Source organism: Octopus sinensis, linkage group LG23, assembly GCF_006345805.1.
Source record: "Octopus sinensis linkage group LG23, ASM634580v1, whole genome shotgun sequence".
NCBI lineage: Eukaryota > Metazoa > Mollusca > Cephalopoda > Octopoda > Octopodidae > Octopus > Octopus sinensis.
The window spans coordinates 3,668,777-3,690,633 of NC_043019.1; the positions used below are offsets into that span (position 1 = coordinate 3,668,777).

General features: G+C 36.1%; 1 protein-coding gene across 4 annotated transcripts in view; it reads left to right on the plus strand.

Moving 5' to 3' along the window:
• Positions 1 to 21,857, plus strand: part of LOC115223619 (pumilio homolog 2) — an 87,655-nt gene that overhangs the window by 16,378 nt on the left and 49,420 nt on the right. For 3 of the 4 annotated variants that reach the window (XM_036512551.1, XM_036512554.1, XM_029794280.2), the window contains exon 4: positions 21,061 to 21,135. The exons of the other annotated variant lie outside the window; for it this stretch is intronic. In XM_036512551.1, the coding sequence (XP_036368444.1) occupies positions 21,061 to 21,135 (75 nt within the window). The remainder of the gene's footprint in view (positions 1 to 21,060; positions 21,136 to 21,857) is intronic. 4 annotated transcript variants of the gene reach the window in all.

The window sequence follows — 21,857 nt, forward strand, 5'->3', positions numbered from 1 at the left end:
GGATTTCAAATTTTAATTTATATTTCTGTTGGGATTTGTACCTCTGCACGGCTCCTTGGATAAATGTCTTCTACTGCAGTTCCGGTTGGTGGAAATTACATTGTGTGTTTGTGTTGTCTCCCACTATTGCTTAATATTGGGAATGGTTTGTTCAACAAAACCCTTTAACCCCTTTTGTTACTGTATTTATTTTGAGATGCTCTGTGTTTCTTTCAAATAATTTTAAATATAACAAAGAATTTAGTAAAATAACTTTCTTATCATTAACCCTTTCATTACTGTATTTATTTTGAGATGCTCTGTGTTTCTCTCAATTACTTTAAATATAACAAAGAATTTAGTAAAATAACTTAGTTATCATTAAGCTAGTGTTAGGAACTTAAATTGTGACTAAGGTTTGGTGGAAGATTTTAATTCAAAACTTATGAAAACAAGAGGTTTGTCCTCAGAGCCAAAGCTGGTTTCAGCTGGGTTGGTAACAAAAGGGTTAAGCTAGTGTTAGGAACAGTATTTGTGACTAAGGTTTGGTGGAAGATTTTAATTAAAAACTTATGAAAACAAGAAATTTGTACTACAGAGCCGGGTTGGTAACGAAAGGGTTAAATATAACAAAGGATTTAGTAAAATAACATAGTTATCATTAAGCTAGTGTTACAAACATAAATTGTGGCTAAGGTTTGGTGGAAGATTTTAATCCAAAACTTATGAAAACAGAGCATTTTACTCAGAGCCAGAGCCGGTTTCAGCTGGGTTGGTAACGAAAGGGTTAAGACGGTGCTCCTGCCAGGCTGCAGTTAAATGACGGACTGATGAAGCAAAAGGCAGAGAATATAGTCTCCTAAAATAATACCATCCCATTCTTACTTTTAAAGAACAATTTACTTGGATAAATATATAAATATTACTGCAATTAGCTTCATTTTCACAAAGCCATCTCAATACTACACTTCAATGTCTGTCCTTGTCAGGCAATTATTTCTATCTGTTACTCTTAATTGACGTGAGAATATTTATATTTTCTCTAAATTATGACAGTTATTTCATTGTTGATGATTGAAACACATTTAACCTATGTAGTATATAAGTTGACTGCCACTTTATACCTTATATTTGTCTGTCTAAAGTTAGTTGTTCTTTCTAAATTTCTAGCTCAGTTATTAAATACCAGATAAAACAGAATGTAGGGCGACCACCAGTGGTGGCCTACCTTGGCGAGACTGGTATTAATTTGGGAAAAAGCCCTGAAGTGGAGTTTCCAATGTTTTGGTCATTTCTTCGGAGTTGAGATAACAGGGGGAGTTTTACATTCTTTGTTTAACTGGAATGTATATTTACTCAGTGTATTTTTTTTGACTTGCATTATCATGTAGCTTCAAGATTTCAGTGTGATTGTTTATTTTTAGGATGACATTGTAGGATAGGTGTGAGAAGCTGAATCTAGTCAGTTTGAATGTAGAACAATATTTTGGTCCGGATAGAGCTGGTTTAAATGCTAAAGGGTTAAGCAATTGGTTGTGACTGATAGGAACACAAAACCTGACTGGTTACATCAATGGCTCTCAACTGGACTCCATATGGCCCTTGGTGGGGTCCACATAAGATTTTATTGCTAAAATTTGTGCAATAAACTGGTTATATTTCTACAATACACTAGAATAGTTTAACAATTTTTTAATATTATGAAAATATAGGATTTTTTTTAACCCTTTAGTGTTCAGATTACTCTGTTAAATGTAATATTTTTTTACTCAAATTGTTTTTAATTAATCCTGCATTGTCTTATAGCTTTTGAGGTTTCAGTGATGTGATTGTTTATTTTTAGAATGTCAATGTAGGTTAGGTGTGAGAGGCTAGATATCACCAGTTTGAATATAAAACATGTAGAATATTTGGGCCGGATATGGCCGGTTTAAACACTAAAGTGTTAAACATTGAATGGCCATGAGGGTCCATCTGAGCAAAATAAGAATCAAAGGGGGTCCGTAAATTTGGTCTATGTAGATAGGTAATAAATAGGAGAGGGGAAGTGATTAAAGAAGGAAAGAGAAATTGGTGAAGATGAGGTAAAAGAGCTAAAGGCTAAATCTAGGATTACTGGGGGGTGGCGGATGGAAAAGTAAAGGAAAATGTTTATCTAAACCCATAGCGCACAAAACTGTCTACTGCATATCTGCTAAATCTTATACTGCATTATCTACAAATTCTGTTGTGCCCTTTACGTAGGTGAAACAGGTCGTTGCCTCGCTGATTGCTTTCACCAGCACATAATACTGTACTGTGCTAGGCCAACCCGTTGCCACCCATTTTGACACAAGCCACCCCATTATCCATTTATCAATGTCTGGCATTCTAGAATATCTGCACACTTCAATTTTTCCCACTCTACTTCACCCTTAACTTTTTCTTTCCTTCTCCCTCTACCACTTAGTTCCTCTCTCCTCCTCCTACTACTACTACTTCCAGTATACATGTGCACCCTTATGTTTTGTGTTCCCTATCATTTGCAGCCGGTCACCCAACTATAAAACATGGCTGTCTTGTTCCTTCAGGGTTATCTCAACTCTGAAGAGGAATCTCTATATATATAAATGGCAAAATGTCTGTGTGTCCTTTATACAAATCCACAATTTTCCAGTTAGAGGGCTCGCACTTTCTATGGTCATTCAAACCTGTCCAAGGGTGGTTGTGCACATCTTTACATTTCCCCAGCCACCCCGCAAAGCCATTAAAAAATCAATAGAAGTGACTTTTTTGTGAATTTTCTATCCAAAACCCAATCAAAATGCCCGAAACATGATACACCAATTGAATGCCAGCTAGCTGTATGTGATTGGTTGGAGATTTGGACAGTATTCGCATGTATGTGCGCACGCACGCAGCTGTATATGCATGCACTAGCACTATGACCCAGCAACGCCAGGTCATAGTGGTAGTTTAGTCCAAAATTTCAGAAACTCTATTCTCCATGGTAATATTGACTTTTTCTGCCACTTTCCATTAACAGCAACATATAACATATAACTGGAAGTTGTGGATATTGCGATAAAGTACTTAATAAAAGGGCTACCAGCAATATTTAGTAATTCTTCTTTAAAAAAAATGTTTTTCAGTATTTTATACTTGGTAAGGATTCACATATGTTTTTATTAATTCCTCAGAATTTTGAGCAAGTTTTTTAACATTTCAAAAACAAAATTAACTATGAAACAAAATTTGTAAATAAAACAGGGCATATTAGCATTGTCTGTATAAAGACCTGAAGAAATCTTAAATAAGAAAATTAGGAGCATATAGCTAAAATTGTAGAAGTATTCTGCACTTTAATCCTTCCATTATTGTTTCTAACCAAGTTCCATGTTTCAGTTTTATTTCCTTTACAATTACTTGTGGCTGAACTGAAAAACTAGGGGGAAAAAAAAAAATAAAATAAAAGCCCTTGGTTATGGTATGGAAGTGATAAGGCCAACATCATCATTTAATGTCTGTTTTCCATCTATCCTGGGTTGGATGGTTTTGACTGAGGGCTGGCAACCAGATGGCTACACCAGGCTCCAGTCTTGATCTGGCAGAGTTTCTACAGCTGGATGCCCTTCCTAACGCCAACCACTCCGAGAGTGTAGTGGGTGTAGTCTTCTACTATAGCCTCGGGCCAACCAAAACCTTGTGAGTGGATTTGGTAGACGGAAACCGAAAGAAGCCCGTCATATATATGTATATATGTGTTTGTTCCCCCTAGCATTGCTTGACAACCGATGCTGGTGTGTTTATGTCCCCGTTACTTAGTGGTTCGGCAAAAGAGACCGATGGAATAAGTACTGGACTTACAAAAGAATAAGTCCTGGGGTCGAGTTGCTTGATTAAAGGCAGTGTTCCAGCATGGCCACAGTCAAATGACTGAAACAAGTAAAAGAGTATATGTATATATGTGTGTGTATGTATGTATATATATGTATATATATATATATATATATGTATGTATATATATGTATATATATAGAGAGAGAGAGAGTGTGTGTGGCAGCTTGGTAACGATACCAAGAATGTAATATACTAATATTGTAGCAACTGTTTATACTGTGACACCTAACCACATTGCTAGGTATGTAAGTACAAGACAATCTAAAGACTGTCTTTCAGCAATACAATAGTGCTGAATAATAATTCCCCAGCATCTACGTGCATTTGTGCATGTGTAGGCTGCTCTCATCCCATCTGTTTTGGTTTCTTTATTTAGATGACAAGACAGAATCTCAACAGACATATAGAGATCTTATATTCAGTGAAAATTGATAGTTACATAGTCTAACACAAATCAAAACCTGCATAAATAAAGCCACTCTGTAAATATATACTTTAAACTTTGAAATCTATTCAGTTCATAATTCCAGTTCTTTGTTCATGTAATAAGATTAATGTAAATATACTAAAATATCACATTTTATAATCGTTGAAAATAGTACTAGTAATAATTAGCAGTATTATTTTATCAATACCAAACATCGTAAAGGTTAAATTTCGGTGCTAAAACAAGTAACTTCTAGACTGCCATTCCACTTGCTAGAAACACCAACCAAATCCCCCTCAAACTACAATCACTTCTAAAATGTAAGAAATATATATTTAGGATGCCATAGTTTGAATCCATATTTTAAACGAATGAAATGATCATATATGGAATTCTCTTGACCATATGTTCCTTCTCAAGCCATGCCTGGCTCATAAGGGCTGATTTCCCGGTTTCCTTGGCAAATAGATTTCCCCCACCTGGACGGGACGCCAGTCCGTCGCAGGTGAGCTGCAAGATGCAGGAGGAAAGAGTGAGAGAAAGTCGTGGCAAAAGAGTCAGAAGTTCGCCATTACCTCCTGCGAGAGCCGCCTGGAGCTTAGGTAATTCGCTCATAAACACACACCACCGCCCGGTCTGAGATTCGAACCCGCGATCCCTCGACCGCGACTCCGCTGCTCTAACCACTAGGCCATGTGAGTGGATTTGGTAGATGGAAACAGGATGGAATAAAGATTTTAAAAAGTAGTTTTCTTTAAGATTTTGTCAGAAGAGATTCAACTCCATTAGAGCCTTTCCAATAAATCAAAATCTAAATATTTATACAGAATATTAAAAAATGGGAAAAAATTTGGTGTTTACATTCTTAGAGGAAATACGCTATAAACAATAATCCCTCGCTATATCGCAGTTCACCTGTCACGATTTATCATTTAAGCATACGGAGATTCCTCTGTAGTGTAGAATTGCATTTATAATAAAATATACAAATTATAAAAAAAAAGTATGCAGTAACAGTACTGTTTCTACTTCATGAATTTTCACCTATCAGAGGGTTTTGGAACGTAACACCTGCAGTAGTCGAGGGATTACTGCACAGGCATTACTATAGCAGTGGGACTGAACCCGGAACCATGTGGTTGGTAAGCAAGCTACTTACCACATAGCCACTCCTATGCCTATATATATATATATATATATATATATATATATATATATATATATAAACTTCAGTTTTTTCTGTAGATTTTTACTTGATGACACGTGGATAGGCAGGGAAAGGTGATGAACCTCATTCGTATATTCTGGGATTCGGCGGTACTGGACATTGAATGTAGTTTGTCTAAATTCTGTTGGTTGGAAAGGTACATTCGATTCTTCCAGTGCCCCTGGATTTAATATTATATTATATTGTGAAGTCCCATACTGAAGAGGAAAGTGTTCCGGGTAAAGTATAAATTCTACATTCTTTATACCGAACTAATTCTGAAACGCGTACATGGGTAATCAAATATCGATTGATTTTCGTTATTCTTCATCTCTGCCTACGAGGATTGTTTTCGAGTACTTTGTTTTTGTCCAGGAATCTCTCTTTAAAGTAGAGGAAATAGCTAAGGTTCACTGGCTGCTATTTCTAAACTTCTGTATGTGGCAAAGCAAATCTTTGCTGAGCCCTAATTTTTTTTATTTTTTACTTCTAACGTCCGTTTTCCGTGCTAGCACGGGTTGGACGGTTCGACCGGGGTCTGGGAAGCCAGGGGCTGCACCAGGCTCCACTCTGATCTGGCAGAGTTTCTACAGCTGGATGCCCTTCCTAACGCCAACCACTCCTCGAGTGTAGTGGGTGCTTTTTACGTGTCACCTGCACAGGTGCCAGGGGGGTCCGGCATCGGCCACGATCGGTTGGTGCTTTTAACGTGCTACCGGCACTGGAGTCAGTCGAGGCGGCGCTGGCATCAGCCACGTTCAAATGGTCCTTTTTATGTGCCACCGGCACAAGCCAGTCGAGGCGGCGCTGGCAACGGCCATGTTTGGATGGTGCTTTTTATGTGCCACCGGCACGGGTATCACAACTAAAAAATATATATGCAGCTAAGAACAGTTTCCAGTATGTAATTTGATAAATCAGGATTTAAGCTACACATACTGTAAATGTTATTTTAACCCTGTTAATACCAACTTGCACAAGACTGCCACGGATTCTATGTTATAAACTTTGTTTTAATTCAACATTCATATTAGTCTGTCAAATGTAATGCTTATTTATTCACATTGTTATGAGGTAATCATGCATCATCTTCTAGCTTTGAGATTTTTGGATTGACATGGAGTGGGCATGAGAAATGGGGTTCTTTGGGCTGGATATGGCCGGTTTAAATGCTAATGGGTATAATCACATCATTGAAATCTGAAAGCTACAAGATAATGCATGTTTAATTGCAAACATTATCAGTAAATAAAGCATTGCATTTGATGGAGAAATATGAATGTTAAAGGATTAATTCAAACAAAGGCATTGTCTTTCAGCAGAAATATAAGGAATTACTGAGATGTACTTGCATAGCAAGTGACCTGACCTGATCTGAGATTGTGTGCTGGAACGAAAACAATTGCAACGTGAAAGGTGTTTATAAGTCATTTAAGAAACACACAAAATCCGTTAGATTCACTTCAACATTTGAATTTAATTTGTCAAAATATTTTCGTCGCTTTGAGACCACGACAGCTCGGAATTTTGTCAGTGAACAGGTTGTGGTCTCAAAGCGACAAAAATATTTAGACAAATTAAATTTAAATGTTGAAGTGAATCTAACGGTTTTTGCGTGTTTCTTAACCCTTTCGTTACTATATTTCTGACCAAATTACACCCCTTATGTGTTTCAATTAATTTCTAACGTAATCATAAATTTAGTCTGGTTTCATTAAACAACTATAACTTTTTTATTTATCAATATATTAATCTGATTTTTGGAAGATGATTTAATGAAATATTCTCAACCAATTCTATACTATAATTTTTGTCACAAAGTGACTCTATTTGCAGGTAGATACAGGTAAATTCCACAAAATATAAAATTATTAAAATTTTGTTCAAACATCGCTATAGAAAATATTAGCTAATATTCAATTGGGTATACAACAAAATTTTACGATAGAATTTGTTATTCTGGGTAACTTTCTGATACCCATAATAATATTTATGGCAAAATAGGCCTTAATTTCATTTAAGGTTGTGGGAAATAACAAACTATCCTTTCTTTCGTTTTGTTTATGTTTAGCGTAACGGTTCGTTTTCGCTGTAATGATTTCAAATAGGCTCATTCGAAAAAGTAAATAGAAATAGCCTAAGGCTTTACCCTTCTGGGAAAGTCTGTGGCTTGGTCCAGTTTCTGCAGAAAAATCACCGAAAGAAACAGTTTTTAAATTTTCACTCCATTCAGGTGCCAATTCGTTTTCTTTATCGCTATCGGAGATCTCAGATTCACTGTTTTCACTTTCGGAAAATGAAACATCAAATTCATTATCAAATACCATGTGCTTTTTTTTTTCAGTCATAGAGTTAGATTTATGAAGGTCTTCAGTAGAAAATCCTTCGAATTCTGACTCGCTGCTTGCTTATAATGAAATTCGTATCCATTTTTTGTCAGAATTACAAATTTTGAAAACACAATAGGAACAAATTTCGGAAAAAAATCTCCCAAAATTCACGGAATTAAAATTACACTTCGATTATTGTACAAAACTGTAGTTGAACTGTTTACGAAGTATAATACGTGTTTTCACGAATGTACTGAAGAGATTTGCTCTGATATTATCATTTAAATATGAATAGGTAAATTCGGGCGGCTTTGGGCGGTTTGGTTTCATGAACCAAAATTTTTTTCGGGCGGCTTTGGGCGGTTTGGTAACGAAAGGGTTAAATGGCTTATAAACACCTTCCACGCTGCAGTTGTTGTATAAGAAAGGAGTTAAGTTTTTAAGTTTCGACATCTTCCTTTTGCAATAGAATGTTTTAGCTTTTTTCCTCACCTGTGCAACTACATACAGTATGCTTAATGATAAAATAGTTAGTAATTATACTCTAATGAATGATGATGATGCTGGTCTGAATTTGGTGTGATCACAACAATTTACATTTGTGGAATAAATAACTGTAGCCACATCCAGGGTCTAGAAACAGAGAGATAGTTCCTGTTCAGATTTCTATATAACTAATCATGTGTACTGAGCAGCATGGTCCTTAGGTGGGACATTTTCATCAGCCTATGTCTAACATAGTACACAAGGAGAGATAATTTTTTTTTTTTTTTCCCTTTGAAGTGATAGTTTTTACAGATGGCTTGTTGCCCTGGCTGTTTATGAAACACTCAACTATAAAAAGTACATCTACCAGGAGTGGTCTGGTTTTATTTGTCAGGCAAAGTAGAGCAAGCGTTTGTGTGAATGCTTGATTGCTCAAGTACACAACACACTGACTATAATATCTGAATTTAAGATTGATCATGTTTTTTTTAACAAATATAACCACATGACCCTTTTTTCAAAGCTAATCCCTTTCAAGGACTACAACAAATTTTGTTGCATACCCGACTGAATATTAGGTGATGATTCATTTTCTATGGTGATGTTTAAACAAAATTTTAATATTTTTACCTTTTGCTCAATTTACCTGGATTTACCTGTAATTAAAGTCACTTTGAGACAAAAGTTATGCAATAGAATTGATTAGGAACCCTTTCTTTAATTATGTTCCAAATATCACTTTAATATGTTAAGTAAAAAAGTTAGTTATTTAATGAAACAAGCCTAAATTCATGATTATTTTAGAATTTAATTGAAACTCATGAGGGGTGTATTTTGGTCAGAAATATAATAACGAAAGGGTTAATGTTATGATGTATAATTATAATTATGGTAAAGAATACTTTACAAGCATTCACAGATCCTAAATAAAACAAAAGTAATTTCAGAAAAGTGACCTTTTGAACTTTTACCAGGTGTAGGCCTGTAAGGTTAAGGTGCATGACTTGGTAGTTAGGACACTATACTCCTGCTCACAAGATTGTAGTTTTGATTCCCGGAATAGGCAAGCTGTTGTGTTCTTGAGACAAACACTTTTGTTTCACATAGCTCAGGCCACCCAGCTGTACATGAGTAACCCTGTGATGGACTGGTGTCCTGTTCATGGGGGGTAATTCACTTTTTAACATTTAAACCGGCAATATCTGGCTCAAATATTCTACCTGCCTTTTGTTGAAAGTGACCGGATCTGGCCTATCACACCTACACACTACAATGTCACTCGGTTGTCGTCCTGGTTATTTATACCTCATAGAAACTGGCCCTTTTAAGTCCTAGGACTGAAGATAGTAATGTCCAGTGGTTGATGATATGCACATGTAAAAGTATATCTGCTGTATAAAAAGTTAATGTAGCAACATTTACCTAATTGAGCCCCCCTCACTAGAAAATCGATGATGCTGTGTTTAATTTTACATTTGTTTTTTTCCTCTATGTTGTGTAGATTTAAAATCCTTCTAAACACATTTTTTAATATATTTTTTCTTAAGTCTTAGGATTTTAATTTGAACATCAGGCATTTGGATCTGGCAAAACTTTGCTTTAATTATGCGTTGTGTAGTTTAATATAATTTTACAACTGTCTACAATAATGCCTTGTTATACGAGTTAATTCGTTCCTGGAGAATGCTTGTAGAGTGAAAACTCGTAAAGCGAGGTATTATTGTATATTGATCTAACATTGATGAATGATATATATATATATATATCGGCGGTGCATCAGCATGGCCGCAGCTCTGAGCTGAGACTAGAGAAGAAAAAAAAATATATATATATATATATATATGTAAGGGAAAGTTTACGAAAATAAACGAAAGACGAAGGCAGGTGGATTACAAACAAACAAATGTATTAGTATAGCGCTCAGGAATAGAAAAAGTCTTTTACGTTTCGAGCCTACGCTCTTCGACAGAAAGATACACAGAAAAAAGCAAGGAGAGAAAAAAATGCGTGTAGGAGCTAACGTGTGTGTGTTAAATAATATTTGACTTGGTGTTATGTTATTGTGGGTAATTGAAGCAGATTTTTAAGAAGAACATGTTCTGGTAAAAGTGCTAATTTTTTTTCATGTGAACATCGAATGAGGTCTATCTAAGGCAGAGTATTGTAACTGAGTGCCCTTCCTGTTGTCTAGCATAAGTTCTTTTTGAAGCAAAGGATTTCTTTTTATATTCCTGGTGTTCAAAAGCACAAAGTGACTGGTCATAATATCAAAGAATGTAAGCATTATATCAGTGTTTTTTACTCAGATAACAAGTGAATCTGTGGAATGTGAACGTTTGCACGTACACATTCACATGTGTGTGTGTGTGTGTGTGTGTAAGAGAGAAACCACCATACTCTGCCAATTCTCTAAAAGAATTGGCTGGCTTGGTATTATTATTATAGAAGAAAAGTACTTATCCGAGATAAAGTGTAGGGCTGGACCTGTAATCGTGGTTGCAAAGTTAGCTTCTTAAACACACAGATGCCTGTGCCTTTTGTATATACACAAGCTAGATATGCAATGGCATATAAATGGAAACGAAATACCTCCTGTTTTTGTTTTCCATTTTGGTTTTATTTGACCTGAATTACTTTGATGCCAGTCAAGTGGTAAACAACGTTGATTGATATAATTTGATGTGGACACACTTATGTAGAAATGTTTGTTATGAATTTCATAGATGTAACATTATTATTATAATAATTTAAATTCTTCATGACACATCAGTTAGTATGGATAACATGTATAACTTCTGCCATCTTGAATAAGGCCAATTTTCTTGGAACTAGAAAATTAGGTCATATTTCATCATCCTTTAAACCCTTTCATTACTGTATTTATTTTGAGATTTTCAGTGTTTCTCTCAGTTATTTTAAATATAACAAAGAATTTAGTAAAATAACTTAGTTATCATTAATCTAGTGTTAGGACCATAAATTGTGACTAAGGTTTGGTGGAAGATTTTAATTCAAAATTTATGAAAACAAGACATTTGTACTACAGAGCCGGGTTGGTATCAAAAGGGTTAAAGAAAACAAAGAATTTAGTAGAATAACTTAGTTATCATTAATCTAGTGTTAGGAACATAAATTGTGACTAAGGTTTGGTGGAAGATTTTAATTCAAAATTTATGAAAACAAGACATTTGTACTACAGAGCCGGGTTGGTATCAAAAGGGTTAAATATAACAAAGAATTTAGTAGAATAACTTAGTTATCATTAATCTAGTGTTAGGAACATAAATTGTGACTAAGGTTTGGTGGAAGATTTTAATTCAAAATTTATGAAAACAAGACATTTGTACTACAGAGCCGGGTTGGTATCAAAAGGGTTAAATATAACAAAGAATTTAGTAGAATAACTTAGTTATCATTCAGCTAGTGTTAGGAACATAAATTGTGACTAAGGTTTGGTGGAAGATTTTAATTAAAAACTTATGAAAACAAGACATTTGTACTACAGTGCCAGAGCCGGTTTCAGCTGGGTTGGTAACGAAAGGGTTAACGTCTATCTTCCATGCTGGCTATGGGTTAGAGCTGGCCAGATAGAAGACGATACCAAGCTACTGTTTGTTTTCTCGTGGTTTTTATGGCTGGATGCCCTTTTTAACACCGATCTTTTAGAGTGGACTATGCTTTTTGTATGGCACTAGCACAGGCAAGGTCAGTTTTGGCATGGTTTTACAGCTGGATGACCTTCCAAAATGCCAGCCACTTTACAGTGTGGCCTGGATACTTATGTGGCACCAGCTCCAGCAGGGTCACCATTTCTCATGTATAATGTATATTCTTAGTTTTAGGGCTAAAAATTCAGGAGGGTAAAGTGTGATGTGTTTCATATACGCTTCAGTTTTAGATCGATGGATGGAAGCACTCCGTCGGTTACTACGACAAGGGTTCCGGTTGATCCGAATCAACGGAACAGCCTGCTCGTGAATTTAACATGTAAGTGGCTGAGCACTCCAGACACGTGTACCCTTAATGTAGTTCTTGGGGATATTCAGCGTGACACAGTGACAAGGCTGGCCCCTTTGAAATACAGGTACAACAGAAACAGGAAGTAAGAGTGAGAGAAAGTTGTGGTGAAAGAGTACAGCAGGGATCATCACCATCCCTGCTGGAGCCTTGTGGAGCTTTAGGTGTTTTCGCTCATTAAACACTCACAACACCCGGTTTGGGAATCGAAACCGCGATCCTCCGACCGCGAGTCCGCTGCCCTAACCACTGGGCCATTGCGCCTCCACTCAGTTTTAGAACTACTTCCTCAAATAGTTGGCTCTACTCCGTTTAATCCTTTAGCATTCACATTATTCTGTGAAATGTAATGTCTATTAATATTGTTTTCAACTAATCATTTACTGTCTTGTTGAGATCTTGATGATGTGATGGTATATTTTCAAAATTACATTGTAGGTAGATGTGATAAGGTAGGATCTGGCCAATTTGAAAATAAGGGTAGAATATTTAGGCGGGAAATGGCTGGATTAAATGCTAAAGGGTTCATCTTTACTCCTTCTTTAACCCTTTATCATTGAGATTTTCCCGTCAAATGTAATACTTATTTATTCACATTGTTTTGAATTAACCATCTTATAACTTTAGGATTTTAATGTTTTTAAAATGACATAGCAGGTGTGAGAAGCCTGATCTGGCTGGCTTGAGCATAACACAAGAACATTTGAGTCAGAGATGGCTGGTTTAAATTCTAAAGGGTTAAAACTGAATGATGGTCATGAAAATTGATATTAAATTTTTGAAATTTCATTTTCATTTGTTTGACAATATTTTCAATATATCTGTAACAAATAATTTGAAACCAGATCATTGCATCATCCACATTGTTTAAACATAACCGCTTATACTTGAAAGACATAAAATCATCAAGGCAAGTTTTCTGTATAGCTGAATGCTCTTGTCACTAACGTTCACCTGTTTCCAAATAAGGTAATGATTTCCATTGTTCTTTTGAACATAAAGACTACAATGGCTGGACATGATTTCATGGCTGTTTGTATTTGAAAGAACAAAGGGTCCATAACTTCCTTTTCATATCAACACATCTTATTTCTTTACTGCCTACAAGGGGCTTCACACAGAGGGGACAAACAATGACAGACAAACGGATTAAGTCGATTATATCGACGCCAGTGTGTAGCTGGTACTTCTTTAATTGACCGCGAAAGGATGAAAGGCAGAATTTGAACTCAGAACGTAGCAGCAGACGAAATACCACTAAGCATTTCGCCCGGCTTGCTAACGTTTCTGCCAGCTCGCCACCTCATATCAATACACCTGAGACCACCTTACTCCATTTTAAAAATTATCAAAATGAAAACCTTCCATCAAAGTTTCCTTCTAATTTGTTTCAAACACCAGCTTAACCCATTAGCATTTAAACCTTACATATCCAGCCCAAATATTCAACCTGTTTTGTGTTCAAAACTGCTAGATTTGGCCTCTCACACCTACTCTACAATGTCCTTCTAAAAAATAAGCTATGAAATATAATACACGATTAATTCAAAACAATGTGAATAAATATTACGTTTGATAGTAATCTGAATGCTAAAAGGGTTAATAATGGTAAAATTATTTTACGAAATTCGTCATTGTTTTTAAAATTAATTGAAACAAAGTCAGTATATTTCAGTAGAAATAGGATAACAAAAGGGTTAAATATAATTTAGAGGGGAGGAAATATCTAGTGTTTATCCCCAAAAGGCAAATAAGATTCAAAAGAAACCTTATGAAAGTCAGTTGAGATGTTAGAAAAATTAGCAGAAATAGGGTAACATCCAATATCCTAGAAGAAAGTGAAGTTCTCTGTTGGTGCCATCATTCACAAACTTATAGACCAAATTATTAAGCTGTTGCTGAGAGAACATCTGTTTGTTTAGATGCTAGCTTTTACCATTTTGATACTTCCTTTCACTCTCTCTCTCTTTCTCTCTCTCACACGAAGGCCAACAGCTCAAAATGGTTTTTCTCTCACGTCACCTCACAGCAATTGAACTTATTGGAAGCTTTTCTGCAAATTCTCTTATTTGTAGGTTGTTTATAGAAAGCAGCATTACATGAAAAAAATGTTTAAAGCAATACGGAAGGGTTTTAGAAATGGCACAAATTTAAACCAGTGTGGTAGGGTTTTTTATAAATTAAAAGATTTGAAGAAAGACTGCTATAAAAATTATTTTTATCCGTTTTATAACTATATTTAACTATTTATGCTTTTTAGTTTCAATTGAGTTTTCAATCTACAGGCATACCTTGACTGGAGTCATTTTGAGTTTTTGATTTTACATCAGATCTTTGTTTTTTTTTCCCTTCAAAGAAATCAGTTGGAAAAATAAACTTCAGCAAATTATGTCTCAGAAATCTAGAAAAATAAGTCTCAGAAAAGATATTTAAAAACTAATACTGTCGCAGGAGTGGCTGTGTGGTAAGTAGCTTGCTTACCAACCACATGGATCCGGGTTCAGTCCCACTGCGTGGCATCTTGGGCAAGTGTCTTCTGCTATAGCCTCGGGCCGACCAATGCCTTGTGAGTGGATTTGGTAGACGGAAACTGAAAGAAGCCTGTCGTATATATGTATATATATATATATGTGTGTGTCTGTGTTTGTCCCCCTAGCATTGCTTGACAACCGATGCTGGTGTGTTTATATCCCCGTTATCTAGCGGTTCGGCAAAAGAGACCGATAGAATAAGTACTGGGCTTACAAAGAATAAGTCCCGGGGTCGATTTGCTCGACTAAAGGTGGTGCTCCAGGATGGCCGCAGTCAAATGACTGAAACAAGTAAGAGTACTGGAGGTGGAAAATCAAATGAAATACAAGTGAAAATATCTGAGTGCAGAGGAAGTTTGCTTCCTAACCATGTGGTTTCAGTCCCACTGTGGCACCTTGGGCGAGTGCCTTCTGCTATAACTCTGGGCAGACCAAAGCTTTGTGAGTAGATTTGGTAGACAGAAACTGAAAAAAGCCTGTTGCATGTGTGTGTCTTTGTGTCCCGCACCACCACTTGACAATTGGTGTTAGTGTATTTGTGTCCTTGTAACTTAGTGGTTCTACAAAGAGCCTGATAGAATAAGTACCAGCTTTAGCAAAAAAAAAAAATAAAGTACTGGGGTTGATTAATTTGACTAAAAATTCAAGGCAGTGCTCCAGCATGGCAACAGTCTGACTGAAACCAGTAAACTGAGAATAAAAAAATGTACAAACCATTTATCAAAACTTATAAGGTAATAAAGTTAAATTTTTTTTTTGTAATTAAGTTGCATGTCTTGGCACCAATTAACGACATCAGTGTGTCTGTAATATTTTTGAGGGGGTTTACTAAATATCCAACTTTTGGATATTTAGTATAATATTGGTGTATATTTAGTATGCTGGGGTTTTATGCTAATTACGTTTCTGATACGCTTTAGGTGAAGCAATCTTGGAAGCGGATTTTATTTTAGGAATGTCTTAATTTTCATTGACTTTCAAATACTAACAAATGTTAGTGTTTATTTAGTTTCAGTTTTTATTGATATCAAATTCTAGCAAATTAGTACATTAAAAATACATAAAGTAGTAAACCAGCTCATTTCAATAAACAGTTCTGTAAACAAGTGCAAGGAGACTCTACTTCGTATTGTTTAGCTCTATTTTTACTATTGTACTATTTTTACCTCTCACATTAAACAATTGTTATGGAAAGTTTGAATCACTTGAGACCAGCAGGAGTGTAGTTATACCCTCTTACTTTGCTTAAAATCTTGTACTACCATCTTGTAATAGAGAAATCATTTTGTGTTTTACTAAAAGTATATAATTTTCTTTGTTGGTTTCCACTTGAATACTCTAACATGTGTTTAAATTGTTGAGTGTGTATGTATGTATGTATGTGTGTATATATGTAGTTTGTGTATATGTAGTTTGTGTATATATGTGTGTGTGTGTATACACATGCATATATAGAGATTATTAGAATCTCCCTCCGGTCAAAACCTTGAAGTATGTTGTGTATAAAGAATACCAGTTGTCAAGGTTAATAGTGTAAAATTTAGTGGTGGTGGTGGTGGGTATTTTAGGATGCAGGCATACCACATGTCCCATGTGGTTAATAAGTTTGCCACCATGTGGTTTTCGGTCCAGTCTTATTTTTTTCTATTTCTTTACTACCCACTAGGGGCTAAACACAGAGGAGACAAACAAGGACAGACAGATTAAGTCGATTATATTGACCCCGGTGTGTAACTGGTACTTAATTTATCGACCCCGAAAGGATGAAAGGCAAAGTCAACCTCGGCGGAATTTGAACTCGGAACGTAACGGCAGACGAAATACGGCTACACATTTCGCCCGGTGTGTTAGCGATTCTGCCAGCTCGCTGCCTTATTTTTACGGGATATATTTCTATTAGTCTGAGAATTATGGAAGTGTTGTAGATTAGAAACTTCAGGTGTGTGGTCTGTGTGTTGGCATGGTATGACCAAATTTGATGTCTGGAACTAAAGTGCTCTCTTTGGGTTGCAGCTCTTCATTTTGACTTGGCCTTAACTCTTTAGCATTTGGATTACTTTATCAAATGCTTATTTATTCAGTGTTTTTAATTAATTATGCATTGTCTTGTAGCTGTGGGATTTTAATGATGTGGCTGTTTATTTTTAGAGTAACATTGTAGAGTAAAATGTCTGGATGATTTGAATATAAAAATTTTGGGCCAGATATATCCACTTCAAAGCATTTGTCCCCATTATTTTAACCCTTTAGCATTTGAAGATGGTGTCCTAGAACGGCTGTACTCTTAACACTGGAAACAGTAAAGAATAACAGAATTTTAAATCTATTTCTTTTCTGATGTTATAGGTCTGTCATTTAACCCTTTCATACCCACATGCCCGAAATATAACTGCTTTAGAATAAACTTTATTAAGCTAGGTGTTTGAAAACAGTGATCGATTTTTAATTGAATTATGAACATTTTAAAAACAGTGGAAGCTTATAAAACAAAAAAAAATACAGGCAATGCAGATTGGTACGAAAAGGAATTAACTAGCCATATGATTTTGTGGCTCCTGGTCTATTGTATCTACACTATTTCTGTGTAATTAATATTTGATATAGTGAAATCTGGAAGGCAAGGAAACTGGTGATGGTCTGCAACAGAAGAAAAACATCAAAGATAGGTAGTTTGTATAGGATAGTGGCTCTTAACTGGGGTTCATTATAAGATTTTGTTGTTAAAATATGTGTAATAAACTGCTTAATCTTCTATAATACACAATGTTTTAACCATTTTTTTTATACAATTCCTAAAAACATTTAAACTGGTTGTATCTGGCCTGAAATTTTCTGCTTTATGTTGAAACCGACCAGACCTTGCCTCTCAGATCTACCTAACGATGTCAGTCAAAGCATAAACATTCACATCATTGAAATTGCGAAGCCATGAGATAATGTATAATTAATTCAAATCGGTGTGAATGAATGTGTTACATTTGACAGAATAATCTGAATGCTAAAGGGTTAATTATAGAAATACAATAGGATTTTTTTTGTCTTTATATACGTCGAATGGCTGTGGTGATCCAGTAGAATAAAAGAGGAATCAAAGAGATCCATAGCCAAAATATGGTTGAGAAGCACTGGTGAAGAGTATAGATCTTGTCGTTTTGGGGGTTCTTGGCCTTTCACCTGAGAGTAAGAGAGGAAAGAATACTGCTTTTGTTTGGACTTAATTTTGAGCTTACTAAGAAAAGGCTTGGTATTTTAGGCAGTGAACTGAGCAGGCTGGGCGAAATGCTTAGCGGTATTTCGTCTGCCGCTATGTTCTGAGTTCAAATTCCACCAAGGTCGACTTTGCTTTTTGTCCTTTTGTGGTCGATAAATTAAGTGCCAGTTACGCACTGGGGTCGATGTAATCGACTCAATCCCTTTGTCTGTCCTTGTTTGTCCTCTCTGTGTTTAGCCCCTTGTGCGTAGTAAAGAAACAGGTATTTTAGGCTCGCTTCACTTGGCATCACAAATGAATATTGATCTTAAACCTTAATATTTGATATTTATTGAGTTACTTTGAATATTTTCTTCCATGAAAGAATAACGCCCTACTTTTGTTACTAATTGATGTTGAATCATTACAACAAAGCTGATACAATCTCGTCAATTTTTCACTCTGATTAGCTTGGAATTGGTTTATTCGTACACTAGCAGTATCGCCCGGCGTTGCTCGGGTTTGTTTCGACCATTTAGAATTGGAATTTTTGAAAAGTAAAAATTTTGCATTATGTAGCTTGTTATTCTCTTTAAGTGAACATTTTTCTGGTAGAAATACACTGAAAAATGGTGACATAGCAGTCAAAAAATCGTAGGGATTTTTATAGAAAAAAAAGCACCTTTTTGATGTAAACAATTTTTTGTGTTAACATGGTCCGATTTGAATTTTTTCTTCTATGGAAGGAAGAGCAAGCCTTCTTCTTTCATACTCTCAATTTTGGTCAACTTGCGCTGCAGGGTCTCGGAGAAGATAGTGTTAGTTGAAGGCTACCAAACCTGCCACACACAGACAACTTCAGCTTTATATATAGAGAGATATACAAAACGCATTTTTCTCTTAAAAGCAGAATTGCTTCTACCAGATCCTCTTAGCTCTTAATCCTGTCGCACTGTATTACTGTTAATTTTGGGAATAGTTTAAATGTCATCTCTGCCAGATTCCTAGTGAAGCGGCAATGAACAACATGCGTAGAAAAAGACGCAGTTGACTCTGCAATTGTTACTCTTGAGCTGTATATGCAACTATTTCTTTTGCTCAGGAGCCTAGATGGGAGGGTAAAGTTGGGCACAGGTCTGAGAGGGTTAAATCTAATTTAGAGCACAGTCAAATTATACCAGATTTAGTCAGGTGTATTTTTACTGATTACTACTACTCTGTAATTGTCTGAAACTCTGATACCCCATTCCTGGTTAGGAATGTCCTCTGATATTCTCTCACGGCTTCTGGTTGAACTCCTGTAAGCGTTACACAAATTATATACAGATAAATGAAACATTTGGATCTGAGTTAAATCTTCATTACTCTTTTGTTTCAGTCATTTGACTGCGGCCATGCTGGAGCACCGCCTTTAATCGAACAACTCGACCCCGGGACTTATTCTTTGTAAGCCCAGTACTTATTCTATCGGTCTCTTTTGCCGAACTGCTAAGTGACGGGGACGTAAACACACCAGCATCGGTTGTCAAGCAATGCTAGGGGGACAAACACAGACACACAAACATATATATATATATATATATATATATATATATATATATATATATATATATATACGAGCTTCTTTCAGTTTCCATCTACCAAATCCACTCACAAGGCTTTGGTCGGCCTGAGGCTATAGTAGAAGACACTTGCCCAAGATGCCACGCAGTGGGACTGAACCTGGAACCATGTGGTTGGTAAGCAAGCTACTTACCACACAGCCACTCCTGCGCCTATTGTATAATTTGTTAGCATGGCTGTGTGGTTAAGAAAGAAGCTTGCTCTGCAACCACATGGTTTCAGGTTCAGTCCTACTGTTCGGTACTTTGAGTAAATGACATCTGCCTAAAGACCCAAGCTAGACAATGTTTTGTGAGTGAATTTGGTAGATGGAAACTCTGAAAGTCAGTTGTGTTTATATAGGTGTTTGTGTCCTCTGCTGACTGTGTAGCAACTTGAGTTGGTTTATTTATGTCTATGTAATTTAGTTTTTGCCAAAATAGACTGATAAAGTACCAGATTTAAAATCGGAAACATAAGTACCGAGGTTGATTCTCTTTCTCCTCCTTTCAAGATGACTGTCCAGTGACTGAAAAAAGAAAAAAAAGGTTATATTTATCTTGGGGGCTCAAGGTGTGAACCATTTTAGCTCTTATGAGATACCAGAGGAGCTTAATAATGTTATCTTCTCTTAACCCTTTTGTTACCATATTTCTGTTGAGATGCTCTTTGTTTCTTTCAATTAATTTTAAATATAACGAAGAATTCGTAAAATAACTTAGTTATCATTAAGCTAGTGTTAGGAACATAATTGTGACTAAGGTTTGGTGGAAGATTTTAATTCAGAACTTTTGAAAACAAGACATTTGTACTACAGAGCCAGAGGCGGTTTCAGGCGGGTTGGTATCAAAAGGGTTAATGTTCCCTATTCGTGATGCCACTTACTTTATTTATCCAATTTGATTGGAATCATTTTTCTTAATTTGACATGAGTTTATTTCTGTTATTGTCACCTAATTAACTTATAACATTGTCAGTCGGAGATTGAAGTAGATTAAAATAATTTTAATTCAAGATAAGTCTCTCTCAATTCCAATAATTTTGCCAGCAATGGTGGATAGTGACTTATTGACTTAGTGTAATTCAGTTTTGTGTCCTTATGATGAAATCTTCCCCAGGTTGCATTAACCTTTCCATTCTTCTGGGTGGGCTTGAAACAAATCCCAATCTTCTACTCCTATCCCTTAAGGTATGTAGCCCTGGGCAAATGATATTATTTGTCAATTACTGCATTGGTTTGTATTTGTGAAAGTTGTATAGGATGATTAAAATACATATTGATAATCCCTAATTCTTACCCACCCTCACTTGTGCAATGTATTAAAGACTGTTGAGAATTATAATTAAATATTGATATTTGGCTATAGTTTTGTCTTTTCTTGTAAGGAGTCGCCATTTTATTTAAATTTTAGGTAATGCGATATCCTCAAGCAGATACCAACCCTATGACAGGGACTCCATATTTACCACAAGGAAGAGCAAATAAGGTAAGGATATCTCGAGTAGAGCCTTACTCGACCACATAGGGCTGTGAAGTAAATTACTTGTAACTTGGTTCTCCTTAAAATGTTGTTTTCCCCCCTCCTCCTAGTAAAAAAAAATTAATCTTTCATTGGTTGTGGCTCAGCTAGGATGCCAACATTAGATTGGTTTATTTCGCCAGCCTCGTCTGGCACCTGTGTCTGTGGCACATAAAAAGCACCCACTACACTCACGGAGTGGTTGGCATTAGGAAGGGCATCCAGCCGTAGAAACACTGCCAGATCAGACTGGGCCTGGTGCAGCCTTCTGGCTTCACAGACCCCAGTTGAACCGTCCAACCCATGCTAGCATGGAAAGCGGACATTAAACGATGATGATATATTTGTAGTCAGATCCAACTTGATGGTGGTTCAGATCCAGATCAGCCCGATCCCTCCAGCACGATTGACGTGTAACCATCCATTCTTTATTCAGCTGTACTATGCTATCCACTGTCTCCTTTTAAAATAGTACTAAGATATGAGAGAGATTTGGCTGTTAGTTGATGTTGATCATCTGATGTATAGACCCCTTCATTGGCTCTTTGTTGATGTAGTGTCACTGATTTGCAAGTTCAAACTCCACTACATCCCTGTTATGTGGCCTTTGTGTTCTACGTCTTGCAACTATCTATTCATGTTATGCATGTTGTGGACTTTGTGTGTACTCTGTCTTGGAATTAGCTCTT